Source organism: Trichoderma harzianum (genome assembly GCF_003025095.1).
Source record: "Trichoderma harzianum CBS 226.95 unplaced genomic scaffold M431scaffold_8, whole genome shotgun sequence".
NCBI lineage: Eukaryota > Fungi > Ascomycota > Sordariomycetes > Hypocreales > Hypocreaceae > Trichoderma > Trichoderma harzianum.
Window position 1 is genome coordinate 276527 of NW_020209256.1, and position 17034 is coordinate 293560.

The 17034-nt window shown below is 50.8% G+C and overlaps 8 protein-coding genes across 8 annotated transcripts; 4 read left to right on the top strand and 4 right to left on the bottom strand.

Moving 5' to 3' along the window:
• Positions 1-2006: 2006 nt before the first annotated feature.
• On the bottom strand, positions 2007-2345 carry M431DRAFT_35973 (hypothetical protein; the record flags this gene model as incomplete). Its single annotated transcript, XM_024914549.1, has 1 exon — positions 2007-2345. A coding segment is annotated over one exon (339 nt), but the record flags the coding sequence as incomplete, so codon positions are not given.
• A 51-nt stretch (positions 2346-2396) lies between these two features.
• On the bottom strand, positions 2397-3173 carry M431DRAFT_89056 (hypothetical protein; the record flags this gene model as incomplete). The annotated part of the gene is made up of 1 exon (XM_024923979.1): positions 2397-3173. A coding segment is annotated over one exon (777 nt), but the record flags the coding sequence as incomplete, so codon positions are not given.
• A 1433-nt stretch (positions 3174-4606) lies between these two features.
• On the top strand, positions 4607-6788 carry M431DRAFT_509462 (hypothetical protein). Its single transcript, XM_024919295.1, has 4 exons — positions 4607-5578; positions 5646-5808; positions 5879-6451; positions 6527-6788. The coding sequence occupies exons 1-4, from the start codon at positions 4691-4693 to the stop codon at positions 6553-6555; spliced, it is 1653 nt and encodes a 550-aa protein (XP_024772770.1). The 5' UTR covers positions 4607-4690; the 3' UTR covers positions 6556-6788.
• Positions 6789-8032: 1244 nt separating this feature from the next.
• M431DRAFT_145936 (hypothetical protein) lies at positions 8033-8738 on the top strand (the record flags this gene model as incomplete). Its single annotated transcript, XM_024912719.1, has 2 exons — positions 8033-8180; positions 8230-8738. 2 exons carry the CDS (start codon positions 8033-8035, stop codon positions 8343-8345), a joined length of 264 nt encoding a protein of 87 aa, XP_024772771.1. The 3' UTR covers positions 8346-8738.
• Positions 8739-9477: 739 nt separating this feature from the next.
• M431DRAFT_89412 (hypothetical protein) lies at positions 9478-10787 on the bottom strand (the record flags this gene model as incomplete). The annotated part of the gene is made up of 5 exons (XM_024924026.1): positions 9478-9636; positions 9700-9834; positions 9921-10118; positions 10561-10588; positions 10720-10787. The coding sequence occupies 5 exons, from the start codon at positions 10785-10787 to the stop codon at positions 9478-9480; spliced, it is 588 nt and encodes a 195-aa protein (XP_024772772.1).
• A 220-nt stretch (positions 10788-11007) lies between these two features.
• Positions 11008-11833, bottom strand: M431DRAFT_556129 (hypothetical protein; the record flags this gene model as incomplete). The annotated part of the gene is made up of 3 exons (XM_024921435.1): positions 11008-11483; positions 11563-11667; positions 11705-11833. The coding sequence occupies 3 exons, from the start codon at positions 11831-11833 to the stop codon at positions 11229-11231; spliced, it is 489 nt and encodes a 162-aa protein (XP_024772773.1). The 3' UTR covers positions 11008-11228.
• A 2138-nt stretch (positions 11834-13971) lies between these two features.
• M431DRAFT_88587 (hypothetical protein) lies at positions 13972-15119 on the top strand (the record flags this gene model as incomplete). Its single annotated transcript, XM_024923926.1, has 2 exons — positions 13972-14361; positions 14433-15119. The coding sequence occupies 2 exons, from the start codon at positions 13972-13974 to the stop codon at positions 15117-15119; spliced, it is 1077 nt and encodes a 358-aa protein (XP_024772774.1).
• Positions 15120-15492: 373 nt separating this feature from the next.
• Positions 15493-16654, top strand: M431DRAFT_509465 (hypothetical protein). The gene is made up of 2 exons (XM_024919296.1): positions 15493-15793; positions 15855-16654. Exons 1-2 carry the CDS (start codon positions 15624-15626, stop codon positions 16498-16500), a joined length of 816 nt encoding a protein of 271 aa, XP_024772775.1. The 5' UTR covers positions 15493-15623; the 3' UTR covers positions 16501-16654.
• The last annotated feature ends 380 nt before the right edge of the window (positions 16655-17034 follow it).

Consider the following 17034-nt stretch of genomic DNA (forward strand, 5'->3'; position numbering starts at 1 on the left):
GCTCGGGCGTTGAGTTTGTGAGCAGGCTAACGACTCTTTGCTAGTTCCGGCTTGTTCACGCCAATCCAATGGCGCAGACAAGAACCAAAAACCTTGGACTAAACGCAATCCGCGCCCGCCGGCCATTGGCTGGTTTCGAGATTAGAGTCAGAGTCATGGTTCACTCTTCGTAGATAGAGAGAGACACAGCCCTAGGTCCGAGTGGGCCGGGTTACGCATTTCTGCCTATTCCGTGCGAGGGAGGGATCCGTAATCAATGAAAGTTCTTCAGCAATTTTCTGCCTTTTTTTCTCCAAGGTTCTCTTCCTCCCCTCGCCAAGTTGGCTCTTCTGGTCTTAGCCGGGTCTTTGTCTTGTCCCCGTGGCTACGCCGGATTGTGCCATCCGCCTGTTGCGGAAAGAATTGCAAGGATTCTTGCGGGAATACCAAGAAGTTCTCCGCTCTTGTTCTCTGAGACACATTCGTAATTCCAAGGCGTGTGATTACTCGTATCTCCATGTGCGTGAATGTCCGTAGTACATAGATTAGATTTGCAAGCAGCAAGAATTCGCCGGCAAACGATGCCCCGTACTCGGTCGGCAAACCACACCCGCGTCCCCGGACCTTCGTTTGCCGGTATATTCTCTGATGATTCAGCGCCTGCACGGAATATGCCGTCAGCATGCAAATCTCGCCCGAGTCGCGGTTATGTGCATGTCTAGCCTTACCCGCCCGGTCCCACAGATGGGTTGCCTCCGTCACTGGCAGCTTTTGACGCAACTACCTGTGTGTGACGTGTGGTTTGGTAGGAGGATCAGGGCGTAGGTGGTTATCGTGGCTTATTGGCTCCGCCTCCACAGCATGATGTTCGCCAAGACTCGAGGTCAGCATGCCCGATACAAAAGTCTATCGTTGACTTGTGGAGGCGAAGTCTTTAATCTGCATAGCTTATGGCAGTAGCAAGATGGCAACGAGATGTTGATTCCATCACCAGAGACTAGTTGTGGGACTGTAGGTTATTAAAATAGAATAAAGATCTTACTTGGTAACAGTTTTTCGATTCACCAAGTTGCGGAGATTAGATGGAGAGCTGCACTCGATCCTTGTACGGTCAGCGCATATCACGACAATAGAGAAACAGTTACAAAATTAAAAGATATGGCCTGCTCCGTAACATGCATTCTGGATTTATATCAGTAGTGCAGAGTGCATAACATGCGGAGAGATGCCGCTAACCGTTGCTCTATAACATCTTTGGGTAGCTATATCGGCACTTGAGGTAGATGTGGCAGTGGCGAGCACTAGAACAGTTATTCAGATAGCTGGCTCTTCTTGTACAATTTGCTATGTGTAATAACAAGTACCTACCTAATGCATTGTAAGATCACATTTGTTGTAATAAGAATGACAGGAATCACACTCCAACTAGAAGATATAGAAAGGACATAGCATGGTCCACTTCAACGATGTTACAGCAGTAGAGACAGGAAAACTTTCTGATGCAAACACATTGTCATTATAGTAGCGGTTTACATGTTAATAGATACATGTAACCACATTGTAATAGTTTAAAACAAAAACGCAACCTCTCTCACTATATCCACCAAGGCCTGACTCCTCGCAGTGGGATTATAATTACTCTCAAGAAACAGCAAAATTACCAGCGAAAACACCGTTTCCAAGAGCGAGTATCAAGTAGGCAAGTAATACTTAGTCTCCCTGGAAATCTCCTCCAAAGATGCCGGGTGAATGACACTTCGGCCAATTTCAAGCAGACGAATCGCCGCTGCGTGAGACGTAACGTCTTCCATCTTCACTGGTCTATAAGTGGCAATATAGAGAACTCGGTTGCCCTGCAGCTTTGCTAGGGTTTTCCACGCCGTTGCGATAATCCCATCTTCTTGAGCTTCCAGATTCAGGTCCCATGTCCCTTGCCATGAGATTATGATTAGGCTATCAGTGACACGGTGTCTAAACGCTGCGGCGTGATGCCTCATTCCGTACCAAATATCGAGGGTTTGAAGTTGGGGCATTCTTTGCGCCGCCATTCCCACTCTTTCCAGAAGGGTTGCTATTTCATCACATTTCTCGGGCATGGCGAAAAGGCTGCACGTCAGTGAGAGCGTGGTGAGGCTGGGCCAAGCCCAACGAAAGTCGACCGCTTGAAAGAACGGCACTGCGTCGACGGAGTAACATCCAGTGAGTTGCTCGAATGAGATGCTCTGGCAAGCCAGAGTGACGCTAGCAGCATGGCAGTCGGTCCCGATACGCCCAATCTCATTCGAAGGGCCGCTCCTGTGGCAGACTCGAATAGCTTCTTCGTTGAAGTCTTCGAACCAGTTGAATGTCTTCAACGTCTTTAGGAGAGACTCGGCAATTATTTTCCCAGAGTTCAAGTTAACGAAGCCTGGAAATGGTCGCCAAGGTTCATAAATGAAATGGCGAAGGTTGGGTAGCCGTTCTAGGATCTGTCGAATCGCAGCAACCGTGATAAATAGTCGCGTCGTCCGACGAATGATCAAGTTTGTGACCACGTGGGCGGCTGAGATTATAAATGGCATTAGGGGTATAGAGAAGCCCAGAACACCCCTTATGTCATAGAAATCGTGTGCATCATGGCTCTGTATCAGTTTACCGTCTTTCCAACCGTGAGCAAGATCGTCGGTTAGCAGCCTTTTACTGTACACCATGTCTTGCATCTCGACCAAATCTGAGCTGAGATATTCGTCTCCCTTAACGGCATGTGTCACATCGCATGGTGAATAGGCGCTGATTTCCAAGGCTAGGTCATCTCCCGGACTTGTGCCCCATGAGTTGAAGATGCAGAAAAGACCGGAAATGGATCTTGAGAACACAATCATCTCCGAATATATCACGTTCAGACTGAGAGAGTCTGGGCATTTTGAGCAATAATAATGCCCGAGGAGGATGCGAAGCCATACATAACGGACCAACCGTCTCTGGCGAGGGACCAGCTTGCTGAAGCTGGCTAGGCAATGTTGCGTCAATACCAAATGGGCATATAGCCGATCTTCGAAGAAAAGTTGCCATTCGCGCGAGACGGAGGCATAGAGGCCGAGCTCAGATCGCCTGCTTTGCGAGGGAAATTTGGTGGGGTTGGAGGGGGCAGAGGAATCTAGGTAGGCCAAGGTCCTACGTTTCACCTGAAGAGGCAAATCGGACAACTGAGCCATTTTGCTTTGGTGTGTTTAGAATACCGCAACTAAATACATGTAAGTGAAGAAATTTGAAGATGTCAAGGTGACGAAGACGAGGAAGAAATATTTTTTGGCACGGGGTGCGCATCTTTTATATGCTGCCTACAGATCCGATTCGAATCAAGCAGAGAAGGCGTTGGACAAGCTTTTACGAAAGAGAGGGTGGAAGATTCTGAGAAAAGCCATGGCAGTTTGAAGCTTTATGAACCGCATATTATACTTCTGATGTTGAAGTAATGAGCGGCATCGTTATCCAGGCAAAGTATAGGGGTCTATAGATAACCCGGCTAGAAAAATCCGACGGAGAACAAATCGTATCACCCCTAGAGTACATGTGAGCAATCCACTGTATTCTAGATAATAAGAGCAGGCAACTGTTCATCTTGGTGTCCACACATCCTTTCGTTGAAGGCATCTGCTGATGCCGATACTCATTCTGCCCCTTGCCCACCCTACAACAATCGCACCTTGTGTAACTTTTTGTTGCTCAGAAGATTGTCTATGTCAACGCCAGCTTTTTAACTGAAAGGCAATTTCTAAATACCAAGTACATTATCTAAAACTTTACAAGTCACACTGATAATAGGAATGTCCAATAGAGAAGCCTAGACTTTGCTATAGGAGATTCCGAAAGGTCGATTAGCCAAGTACATGACAGTCAGTGCCTCTACGTACCTAATCTTCAGCTATGCTGTCATAATTAGATGTCTCAGTCTATACATGTTCCATTATTCATTAGCGAAAAGATCACATAGACTTCTTGGTAGTTGATCCATTCATATCTACTCAATGCCTCTATTAGGTGGTGGATGTAAGTCGAGTTCATCGCTCTGCCGTATCTTATCACTCACGCCAATTGCAATGTCAGATGCTCCAATTGCATTCATACTGTCTTAGCACTACAACCCTTCTCCACCTTTTCTTCTTCTACTATTACTAACATGCCGATGTTCCGTTTTTTCTTTCTACCTAATTTAATTCTTATTCACTTACCGTCCGTCTATTGATTCTAAATCAACAGCCGGACAACAAGCTTTATTCCGGGAGCAGCTAATAGAAAATGCCACCAGACCCGTTAATGGAGTTATGGGGGCTTCTAGGCCTATTGTCCACTAATTCCAGCGACTACGCTCCGCCAGCCCGCGGCGCCGCTTAACTTATTCGGGAACCACTTTCATCATCCGTCAGCCGCGCTAGTCCCCCTCGGGCCTCGTCCATTGCGTACCTCCAAACTCCGTAATGATCGAATTGCATGCAGCTCCAGCGCATTTCAACAAACACGATTCTGGCCCTGCAGCCCCTGAATCTGTCGCCGCGATATTTGCCATTTGTTTATTTTCGACGGACTTTTTTTTCCTGCTGGATTTCTCAGCTGCCCTGACTAGGCAGACACAGAGCGGAAATTGTCATTTTGTTTTGCTTTGTTGCGCTTTGCTTTTATTAATCGCTGCTCCGCGGGCGAAAATGGTGGCCGGGCAAGACGCCGCCTTACAATGACCATGGCCAAGAAGAACCACGGCGAGATCAGCTTGCACGACGAAGACCGCGGCCTGCTCGCCCAATATCCCGAGCCAGAGACAGAGCGCAATGGCAATGGCGGCGACCTCGGCATCATCACCAGCGTCCTCAAGTCGTCGCGCCCCGATTTCGAGCCCGAAGTCAAGACGCCGCGGACCCCCGGCAGAGTCCAGTTCGACCTGACGCCGCGCATCCTCAACTTCAGCGACGCTCCCAACGGTCGGCCCTCGACCTCGTCGTCCTTTTCGTCGGCCGATCGATTCGACTTCGACGACTCCGGCTCCGGCCACGACTCGCACCGCGTGCCGCTGCTGACGGACCTCGAGGCGCCGAGTATAACCGTGGCCCGAGAGTGGGATGATGCTGGCGAGGGCGACGAGGAGAACGCGGCCGAGGCCGAGCTGCGGCGGCCCAAGTCTGGGCTCAAGTCAGCATTTATGAACATGGCCAATTCCATCATCGGTGCCGGCATCATCGGCCAGCCATATGCAATGCGGCAAGCGGGCCTGCTGGCGGGCACACTGCTGCTCATTGCTCTGACGATTGTGGTGGACTGGACCATCTGCCTCATCGTCATCAACAGCAAGCTGAGCGGCACCAGCAGCTTCCAGGGCACGGTGCAGCACTGCTTTGGGCGGCCGGGACTCATTGCCATCAGCGTTGCGCAATGGGTGTTTGCCTTTGGCGGCATGGTGGCGTTTGGAGTCATTGTCGGCGATACGATTCCACACGTGTTGACAGCCATCTGGCCCGACCTGGCCAATGTGCCGGTGCTGGGGCTGTTGACGGATAGAAGAGTTTCCATTGCCGTGTTTTGCATGGGGATAAGCTATCCTCTGACACTATACAGGGACATTGCAAAGGTGAGGGTTGCCAGCTTTAAAAGTTGCGAGACGAAGGACACTTTGCTAATGGTACTCTATGATACAGCTGTCCAAGGCGAGCACATTGGCCCTCATCGGCATGCTGGTCATTGTCGTTACGGTGCTGGTTCAAGGCGTGCTCGTTCCGTCGGCGGATCGAGGCTCCTTTGGCATGCCGCTGTTAACTGTCAACAGCGGTATATTCCAAGCCATTGGCGTTATATCATTTGGTATAGACACCTCGATTCCAACAGGAGACTACATACATACATGGTACATGGCTAACGTATAAACACGCAGCATTCGTCTGTCACCACAACTCCCTCCTCATCTACGGCTCCCTCAAGACCCCCACGATCGACAACTTCTCCCGCGTCACACACTATTCCACCGGCGTTTCCATGTTCGCCTGCCTGATCATGGCCCTCGGCGGCTTTCTCACCTTTGGCGACAAGACGATGGGCAATGTGCTCAACAATTTTTCGTCAGACAACTCCATGGTCAACGTTGCACGGCTGTGCTTTGGCCTCAACATGCTGACGACTCTGCCTCTGGAGGCGTTTGTCTGCCGCGAGGTCATGATTACGTACTTTTACCCCGACGAGCCGTTTGATATCCGGCGGCATCTCATCATCAGCACGGCACTGGTTGCGGGTGCTACGACTTTGAGCATGTTGACGTGCGACCTGGGCATCGTCTTTGAGCTCGTGGGCGCAACCAGCGCCGTGGCCATGGCGTACATCCTGCCGCCCATGTGCTACATTAAGCTGACGACACGGAGCTGGCGCACATACGTGGCCGCGTCAGTGGTGGTGTTTGGAGTTGTCGTCATGATCATTAGTGTGATTCAAGCGATAGATAAAATGATACATGGTAAGTCTGCTGTTGTCTCTTCCTCTCTCGAGGTGCATTTCTTCATTTGGGTAACTAACACGACGATGCCAACAGGTTCAGATACCGCAGCGAAATGCACGTAGAACAAGGCCGACGCCGACGAATCGATTTTAGAAAATTAATTGTATGACTATATATAGAGAGCATGGAACGGATAAGCATATTTCCCTTTGATGGAGAGAGAGAAGGGCTGGACTGGACTGTACAATAAGGGGAGCTATGAATACGGGATGCTGCGTTTATGCGGTTATGCTTTTTGGACTATACAGCAGCGTTGTCCACCATACAGAGGCAGATATACAGAGTATATTGTCAGAGGAATACAATAAATGTCAAAAGAGTTTTATACTACTTTCATAATTGTAGTACGAATGTATCATTATGAATGCCAGGTACCTACTAGATGCTGTCACCAATACGCAGTCTCGCGACAAATCTCATTACTTCCCGGGTAGCTACTCTAAAGCACTCGGCCTGACTTAAGTTGTCACTCGCTATCTCTGTTCAAGGTTCTTTGCACCAGCCTCACTCTACCCAAAACACACAACAGCCTCATTTCGCCTCACTTCATGACCCTTTGCCCCCTCCCTGTGCACCATCCCGCGTGGCCTCTCCTTTCCCCAAAACAGCTCGTCACGAGTCCCCCAGGACACATGATCATCATTTCAAACAAGGATCCGGCCAGCCACTGAAATCTGACCGACAGTTTACCAGTAAGAGATACGATACTACACGGCAGTTCAATTTGATAACGATGAAAGCAATCCAAGCGTTCTAGATACCGGATGTCTGCCTATGTCTCCAAGACGCTCAATACGTCACAACACAGCACCCATGATCCCAACAGCCAATAGCCTCTCAGTCATTACTCAAGAAACCAACAGTCCCCGATAAATCCATCTAGATTAGCCGCCCACCCTCTTCATGCAAAAATTCCCCGCTGCACTAAAACCGCAAACCGGCCGCCAATCCACTGACAGCCATTCTCCCACGATAGCAAAAGCTTCCCACCCCTCTCTTTTCCCATCTTTCTCACACCGTTCAGATACTAAAGAATTCCCTACTACATGTCTTTAGTAAATATAGAGAGAAAGATAGAAGGCTACCCTACTGAAAATGAAAGCTGGTATATACATTGTAGATATGTAGTTGTAGTTTCCCTCAAACTACCTAGACGAGATCCTACAATAGTGCTAACGCAGCCAAAACTAATGGTGTCAACCTCCAAGGTACCCATCCCAGAACCCCAAAAACCAATAAGAAATTCGTCCACCCAGCCTGCCAAAAAGCTTAGCTAGCAAACCCAAGCCGGCCAAAAAAAAAAAACGACAGCTGCTACCCCTTGGCCTAAGGGAACCGACACATGCCCGGCGTCGTCCCATGTCATGCTCTCTGCCAGTAACTAAAAATATAAAAGGGTCCAGACTGTACCGACCCCGCCCCAGCTTTTGAAGTCTCTGAATCTCTTCTTCTCCAAAACAACACAGTTCTTTTTCTACTTATAATTTCATCTCATCTTACATCATTCTCTCCGAGCTATCAAGCTAAGAAACCATCATCATGGAGCTCGTCAACTACAACCACAAGACCTGCCCCAAGTGCTCTGCCACTCTCACCTCCGAGTCTAAGACTTGCTCGAGCTGCGGTGCTGTACGTTTTCACCTCTCTTTCCTAACCATTCCCTTTCCTTTCCTTTCCTTTTCTTATTGTAACCTCAATATTCCCTGTGACATTCAACTGATCGCCTTTGATAATAGACTTGCCCCGTCTAAGCCATTACCTCAGCTCCACCCGCCATCAACCTCAATCATCGCAACAACATGACGAGAATATACTGAGGCATGGGGAACTGGAAGGACGCACGGATGAGTGAATGAATAGATGAAGGGACGATATACCTCAGTAGGACATGGTACAGGCGTTGATGGAGAAGAGAACCGATCATGTATGTCTTTAATATTATAAGCTACATGCCAGTCCCTGTTACAGACAGGCAGCTAGGATAGGTCCTCGTAATGGAAGGAATCTAGAATGGCAATGGCAATGGCATGACATGTGCTACAACTACACGGATCCTTTTGATATCCATGCAGTAACAGGGCTACGATCCCCACAACGCGACATGTTTCAAGGGGGTTCACTGCCTCGAGATTCACGATAGAGTTTACCCGCAATCTAACATGTTGAGTGTGTAAAGACAAAGCGATATTACAACCAAAGCCAAGTTAAAAAAAAAAAAAAAAAAGCCAGGACAATACAAGACAATAAAACACACTGCACAGATCCTCGAACCATTGTGGACTGAAACAAATTGAAAAAGAAAAAAAAAACCGAAACAAATGTATGATAACCTGTTGTAGAGACCGCTCGCGAGAGTCCCGCCAACTTCCAAAGTGCGACAAATCCACAGCTACCTACTTACACACCCATCTCTCCCCTTCATAGCTAGACAAACTGCAAGCCCTCTATTCCATCTGTACGCTCCCGAATCAACCATCGACCGCTCGTAGCTCAGAAAAAAAGAAAGCCAGCTCCAACATTAGGCCCGTCGACCCCGTTTCGCACCACTGGGAAGATACAGTAAAGCAAGACCGGCTTGCCCGCCGGCATTATGACAGAGGCATAAGGGGGAAAACATCTGGTTTACCTTCTTTCGCAATCATCTCTCTTTCCCTAGAGAATCCTTACTCCATGACGGTGATGGGACTGTAGAACCATGCACGCAACCAAGTAACCCTTTCTCGCTGTGTCTGCAAAGTGAAGACGCAAGACACGCAAAACGAGACAATCAAATTCCAAATCCCCGAGAGAAAAAACTATGCCCGCAGACGACCGGCAAACCATGGTGGCCGACACCCATCCTTCCTCACACAACCAGCCGCGTATTGTTTGTATGAGTTGGCTTGTGAAGTACGGAAGAAACGCATCGGATTACAAAGGGGGGAATCGAGCCGCGAATGGAAACGGGTGTACTCGGGATAGACGGGTATAAGGATAAAACACGTTTACAGAACAAGGCACTTCTTGTGGCTGCTCTTGCGGGTGGAGCGAGACATGAGAGCAGCGCGAGTGGCGTGCTCAAAGACCTCGCGAACACCGCTGCCAGTCCGAGCAGAGCACTCCAAGTACTTGTACGCACCGATCTTCTTGGCAACAGCCTCAGCCTGTATTGATGGGAGTGTCAGTTTCGTCAAAGCAAATCAAGCGTCGAGGCAGAGTGAACTCACGTCCGAAGAGGAAACCGGCTTCTGGTTGGTTGCCCTCAAGGCCTCGATGGTGTTGGGGTCGTCTCGCAGATCGGCCTTGCAGCCGACCAAGATGATGGGAAGGCCTGAGCAGAAGTGCACGACCTCAGAGATCCACTATCAAGAGCAATACGCGTTAGATGTTTTTGTTTCCTTATCTAGATGGGCACATGCAGGGGGGTGCAAATGCAAGGGTGACATACCTTCTCAAGAACGTTGTCCAGAGAGTCAGGAGAATCAATGGCGAAGCAGATCAGGATGACGTGAGAGTCGGGGTAGGAGAGAGGTCGGAGACGGTCATAATCTTCCTGGCCAGCCGTATCCCAAAGGGCCAGCTCGACGTGCTTGTTGTCAACCTGGACGTCGGCGACGTAGTTCTCGAAAACGGTGGGGACGTAGACCTAGAATGATAGAACATGTCAGCACAGTGTTGTTTATTAAGCAGCACGTAAAAGGTGCTGACGGCCTTTTGCCATTTTTCTGTGCGAGATGGATCGATTATGATGATGGGTTAGATGATGAGGAGCAGTTTGATGGAGATGCTGATGGGCTATAGGCTGAAATGAAGCCATAGCCCCCCGGCCCAGATTTGACACGTCAGGGATTTCTCGCCGCGCTCTGGGGCCGATACCAACGTCACGCAGCACCCAATCTCTGTCCTGCAGTGCATCACCGTCAAGAGAAAAACGAATGATGGCGCCTGCAAGGCATCGAGTCCGCCATCAAACCCTCAATGGTGGTGTTGTTGTGGTCTCTTGGGCGGGAAAATAAAAACGGCGGCGGCTAATGAAAACGCGGCATAGGGCAAAATAGGGGATGGCAGATGCTGCGCTCAATGCGTACCTCAGGGAAAGCGCCCTTGGAGAAGACACTGCAAAACGGTGCGGTTAGCTCGACTCGTGCTCTGGCGGGCTCCAGACGGCGATGCGTTGCTTCGGTGTTGAGGCCACGGCTGCCTTGGAGCGTGCCGCCGAAAATGAAATGGGCGTTGGAGCAACTCACATCAACAAACAAGTTTTACCGCAGGCACCGTCGCCGACGATGACGAGCTTTCGGCGGATCTCAGCCATGGTGTCTGTGTAGTGTTGCGGAGTAGAAGATGAGAAGTCGGCTGGAAAGGATGAAGGCAGAGCGTCTCAGGCGGTTTTGGCGATGGCGGTTGGGATGGAATGAAAGGAAGAAAGACGGACGTCAGAAGGGGGATTGTGACGGAAGAGAGCTGGTCTGGGTCAGTCTGGGTTTGGCCTGCTGGGGCTTTTGGCTTTTGCAGACGCAAAGTACTGGGTACTTGGTGCTAGCAGTGCTTAGTACAGGTGACTGGGTGGGGAGAGGGGGAAGAAGAAGCAGCGAGAGCAGCCTGGCTTTTTGTTTCGGGGCGAAGTGACTGTGAGGACTTTGGGACTTTGGGGGGGTCCAAGCTGAAGGGGAGCAGGAAAAAGATTAGGACTGTCAGGTAGCGGCAATGTACCCACCGGCGCAGTTTAGGTGAAGGGGAACATGGCGACGATCAGTCAGTCAATGGCCTTTTCTTGAGCTGCGTTGTCCTCCGTACCTTGGCTAGCGTGTCCTGAGGCAGCCAACAATTTCTGGGGACTCGCCAATGGCTTGATTGCTCTGTTCCATGTTCCAGGGCAGAAAGGAGGGGCGGCTTGAGCCCGGGGGAGCAGCTCTGGGTGCTGTGAGCCCTCCAGCCACCGAGCTTTCAGAGGGAGATTGAGATTGAGCCAGCCCGAGTTCCAGGCATCCCCCAGCTGCGGTTTAGTGGCCTACCGTACCAGGCACTCGCACATGTAGGCGCAGGTCAGGTAGGTACATGTACATGCACGAGCACGGGTGTGCGCGTACTCGATACTCGGTACGGATTTGTTCAGCCTCTTTTTTTTTTTCTTCTATTTGCCTTGGCGGTCCAGCTTGAATCATCGGTATTAGCCGCTGATGCGTGTTCAAAAGCTACGAGGAGAGTCTGTACCTGACCGCTACTACATACAGTACGAGTACCAGCAAGAAAAAGCTGAACATCCATAGCAAACATAATATCCCGGGGCTGGACGCGTTGCGTTGCCTGGAAGCGGCAGCGGGAGGTGGCTGAGACGCTGGGAGATAAGGCCAGATACATGCGGCCAAGTACAACCGCAGCGCTAGAGCCAGGTACACGCTACTCGGCGCTCCGTACTGCGCAGCGCCTGGAAGTACGTGATCCTTTATATTACGAAACTCCACCGCTGAGTCAACCTGCGTACCTCTACATGATGAATTGCAGGCAATGAGCGCAGTTGTTGTGGGTGCGGCAAGTACAAGTACGCGGCGCCTCAGAAACATTAATAGCAGCGCGTTACGAAACCAGGTAGCGCTGCCTGCACTGCCGCCTGTGCAGAGTACGAGCGCTGAGAACCACGGTACGTACTGCAACGCGGTTGATGATGGAAGAGGCTGAGATGACGACCACTTTTAATTTGATCCCCAGATGATGCTCGGCTTGTGAATCATCTGGCGGTCTGTTTCGAGTGTGCAAAGGGCCAAGGTACATGTACATGATGTGCGTGCATTGAGGCGGTTTGCCGTTCAATTCATTCGCTACTGAGGCCTAGGGATATAGGGATTCATCTCCCCCAGGACCTCATCCAGGACCTCATCCACCAAGGTCCAGACCTCACTCAGCTCTGCCACAGCGCCACGAGGCTGTACTGCGAGCCGCAGCGTGCAAATTTCACGACATGACCTTATCTCATTAGGTAGGGCCTGTCTAGACGGGAGCTCAGCAGCGGTAGCACCAAGTGCTAACCTTTGTATCCACCCGTCCAATTTACTCTTGATTGGGATGACGATGCATGGCGTCTGGAGTCCCGACCTTAATATCAAGTCTGGTGCTCTGGTGCTCTGGATGATGTATCAGAATGGGCGCCAGTACCGGTACTTCGTATTTGGTGCCACCAACCAGATGCGCGCTCTTTGTCGCTGCCAACAAAATCTCACCGCGGTGCTTGTCTTGTCTGGTCTGGTCCAGTGTCTTGTTTTCCCCCAGGTCAGACCGCTTCCCGAAGCCTAGGCAGGGTGACACGGCTTGTGTGCCTCCTGACACGGCGAATCCTGGTGGCAAAGTCCTACGCATCTAGGACTTGCACGCCGGAAGCTGTCATAATTTAGCAGCAAATGCACATTCACGCAGCTGTGGGAGCTGCTGCATTAGTGAACCAAGCTGATGCACCTCAAATTAAGCAATCACATGATCGACGTGCTCACCAGACGACGCATTTCCTTGTTCGGCGGCTGCTCTACGGATACTGTAATACTGTTGACTGCACAGCGTCCTCGCCATTGCTCCCGAGGATGACTTGACGGTTCCGAGGCTTCCACGGAATCGACTCCTGGACATGTACGAGTACATTCACATTCTCGCCCATTGACCAGCGTGCGTGGATGCCGCCAGCAGTGCATGCAGTCCCCTGTGTTTACATCAATGTCATTCGTGTCAAATGCTCGTATCAATCTCTGTGATGGTGCAAGCGCTGGGGCAATGCCGCCTCTGCAGCAACAAGCTGCGTGAGCTAAGAGGTCTGGTAGGCAGTTCTGTGATGTGAGACCTCACTGCACGGAGCATTCGTACACTCCGTGCTCCGTCACAGCGTCGTGTCACCACCAGTCCGGCTCCTTACCCTGGGATACCAGCAGCCTCTCCTATTTTCTATTTCATTTTTTAATATTTTTGCTTTTTTTGTTTTTTTCATTCCGGCTCTCCTTTATTTCACGACTCTCGTCGCTCCATAACTCCGTGGCGCCGCTTGTAGCATCACAATGTTGTTTACCCATTCTTAGCGTGCTGCCAAGCGAAGTACCCCGTACTAAAGCGTTTAGGCCAGCACTCGGCCTAAGCCTATTGCAGTCCACACTGTGTCGTGCATGCTTAAAGTCCAGTATCATGAGCACATGCTTGCTGGTAAAATACAGTGTGAATGTCCACATCTCACACCTCAGCAAAACGTCTCCAGCGCTGGACCCTATCAGCTTATCAGTGCCACACTGGTGTGTCCCGCGCTAGGCCAATTGCTGGGTCGAAGATTTTCCGAGCCATCTGGTCATCAGTCGACATCACCATCAATTGCAAGCGGTGCGGGCAGCGTCCATTTGCGGTCAATGGGCTGCGTTTTGGAATCTTGGACATCCCTCTGAATCTCTTCCTCTTCATCCACCATGCAGAAGTTGGCGAAGCGAGCGGCGCAGGCCCAGCGCCAGGCGACCCGCCGCACGAGACTACAGATGGAGCAGGAAAATATCGACGGCAAGCTACGAAGTCGACTGGCGCTGCGATCAGCCGTAGAAGAAGTCCGACAGAACCTCAAGGACGCGAGACAGGCCCGGAAAGAAGACTGGGAACTGGGACCCCTGGCCCCTAAGCGAGATCTGGGCTTCAATGACTACGGCGCCTTCAAGGAGAACGTGCGACAGGACTGGTCAAACTACGGCCTGCACCAGCCAAATCCAAAGATTGTTGAGCAGCGTTGCGCTTGGGCTGGAGGCGTCAAGCAGCTGAACCTTGCGCCTGGAGATCGAGTGGTGATTCAGGATGGTCCGGACAAGGGAAAAATTGATCGCATCAGATCGGTTCAGCCCCAGGTTGGAACTGTCACCCTGGAGCACCGTCATCAGGTATGCTGTGCTTGGAGATTCTTTACGGCATTTCACGCAATAATTCGTACTAATCATGGACTTATGCACAGGCTGTTGTCCAAGGCATGTTTGGCAACCCCAGTCGACCGCAGCCAATGCCGATATCCATCGGATCCGTCCGTCTCGTCTATCCAATTACGAACCCCGAGACCGGAGTCACCCGAGACGTCGTCATCAACCAGCTCAAGGCGGTGCCCCCGAACATGCAGTCCCGTAACATGTCTCTCGACCGATGGCAGTACGGAAAGAAGTGGGATCGCGTGGTCCCCGGACTCAATGTTGTGATCCCCTGGCCTCAAGTTGAAGTACCCGAGTTCGAAACCATGGCCGCAGACACCGTTCGAGAGCAAGTTGAGGACAGATCATTCTACTACGGCCTATTGTCACCACCGATGCCAGAGCAGGTCGTGGACGAGCTGAGAAACAAATTCTCCAAATTCAGAACAAGACACGAGGCATGGTATATCGAGAAGAAGGAAACGGAGGAGGCTTTGAAGAAGGGACGACGAGAGACTATCAAGGCTATGCAGACGCCATTGGATGAGTTCCACGAGAAGAACCGGGAGGCCCGCGCAGAGGCTGGAGAACCAGAGCTGTCGGAGGAGATGCTGGCCAAGATTGGCGAGTTCATCGCCAAGAAGAAGTCGACGGCTCTGGAAAATGCTGGCGCTGCCGAGGTGGCTACATCACCAGTTCCTCCACAAGACAATCCCAATGCGCCGTCACCAACTGCTTGAGGCATGTAGATGATGATGAATGGGAAGGCGAAAAAAGAGGGATGAACAAAAATCCATGCCAACGGGACGAGCACCAATTGGCATGGCATGTGTAATTATATATACTAGACTTTGTGTGTACAAGCTGTACAGTACATTATGACGGAGCAAAAATGAAGACATTGACCCATCAACTGACTTATCCATCCATGAACTAAATCAATGTCATCTCTATGTGTAAGAAGGACGGGAGACTATCGTCCTTTTGTACCATAGATAAGCATCAGAGCAATTGATAATTGCCCTCAATCTCTTGGCTCCACCCACCCTCTATCTGATCAACCCCTCCCCCGCCTAAAGCACTGGTTGGCTATTCACTAAGGCGCAACGACATGACGTTCTCTCAGCCTGTTATTTTATATCCGAGCCTCGTTTCTTTTCACTCCTTTTCTCATCTTCTTTTGCCCTTTTCTAGCTAGCAAATTACGACAGACGATAGCATAGAACAGAGCATCATCGCCCAACATGTCGCATTCTCACGAAGGTGTCTCGCATTCCCACAGAGGCGTGTCGGCGCAAGAGCACGGCCACTCTCACGAGATCCTCGATGGTCCCGGCAGCTACATAGGCCGTGAGATGCCCATCGTCGAGGGTCGCACCTGGTCAGATCGCGCATTCACAATTGGAATCGGCGGGTAAGTCACAGTAACTGCAGCCTCAGTTCATGTAGATAACTAATCTGAGAGACATCTATAGCCCCGTTGGCTCAGGCAAGACAGCCCTGATGCTGGCGCTGTGTCTCGCCCTCCGAGAGAAATACTCTCTCGCCGCCGTCACAAACGACATCTTCACCAGAGAAGATGCCGAATTCCTCACTCGCCACGCTGCCCTTCCCCCGCAGCGCATCCGTGCCATTGAAACAGGTGGCTGCCCTCACGCCGCCGTCCGCGAGGATATCTCTGCCAATCTTGCCGCCCTGGAGGATCTCCACGCAGAATTCGATTCGGATCTGTTGCTCATCGAGTCGGGAGGCGACAACCTGGCTGCCAACTACAGCCGCGAGCTTGCGGACTTTATCATCTATGTCATTGACGTGAGTGGCGGCGACAAGGTGCCCAGAAAAGGAGGCCCTGGTATCACACAGAGTGATCTGCTGGTGGTGAACAAGACGGATTTGGCGGAGGCTGTGGGTGCGGACCTGGGTGTTATGGAGAGGGATGCGAGAAAGATGCGGGAGGGAGGACCTACGGTATTCGCGCAGGTGAAGAAGGATGTTGGTGTGGATCACATTGTAAATCTCATTTTGAGTGCGTGGAAGGCGAGCGGTGCGGAGGAGGAGAGGAGGAGTCGTGGAGGACCGAGGCCGACGGAGGGTATCGAGGGGTTGAAGAAGGAGGCATAGGATACGTGATGATATCAAGCAGCAACAAAGAAATTGCCCAATTTTGCTCACAGATATTACAGTCGTAGCTGTTCGTGATTGTTGGTCTTGACCATCACTGCCGGAAATGTTCGTATATCACTTTAACATTGTGCGCCTACGGGCAGCCGTTGCCAACCGGCGCGATCAATATTATTGCTCGATGTTTGACTCTGTTCTAACTCTACCTTTCCCATTAGTTAAACGGCAGATCAACTCACCGCCAAGGGCCTCTCCAACTCCAGATAAAAGAGCTGCTTCAGTCTCATCATACGCTCTCCTCATCCTTTACCTCCAGCACGCTCTCTTCTCGAATATTCTCCTCTACCCCCACCACCCTCGAATACTCAGCCAAGCACTCAACCAAACATTCATCCAAGCTTTAAACCAAACACTCAACCAAGGTATTCATCCATCTATAGCTAACGAAGACACTTCTTCAAGCTCACATAATCGTGTCCAGCATCCACACAATTCCAGTCTCCCGATCTCGATACCTCCAATCAACTATGCAAG

Coding starts and splice junctions, on each gene's coding strand:
- M431DRAFT_509465 (XM_024919296.1), top strand. CDS start 15,624: ATGTCGCATTCTCACGAAGGTGTCTCGCATTCCCACAGAGGCGTGTCG. Junction 15,794..15,854: donor TTCACAATTGGAATCGGCGG/GTAAGTCACAGT, acceptor AGACATCTATAG/CCCCGTTGGCTCAGGCAAGA.
- M431DRAFT_509462 (XM_024919295.1), top strand. CDS start 4,691: ATGACCATGGCCAAGAAGAACCACGGCGAGATCAGCTTGCACGACGAA. Junction 5,579..5,645: donor TATACAGGGACATTGCAAAG/GTGAGGGTTGCC, acceptor TCTATGATACAG/CTGTCCAAGGCGAGCACATT. Junction 6,452..6,526: donor GATAGATAAAATGATACATG/GTAAGTCTGCTG, acceptor CGATGCCAACAG/GTTCAGATACCGCAGCGAAA.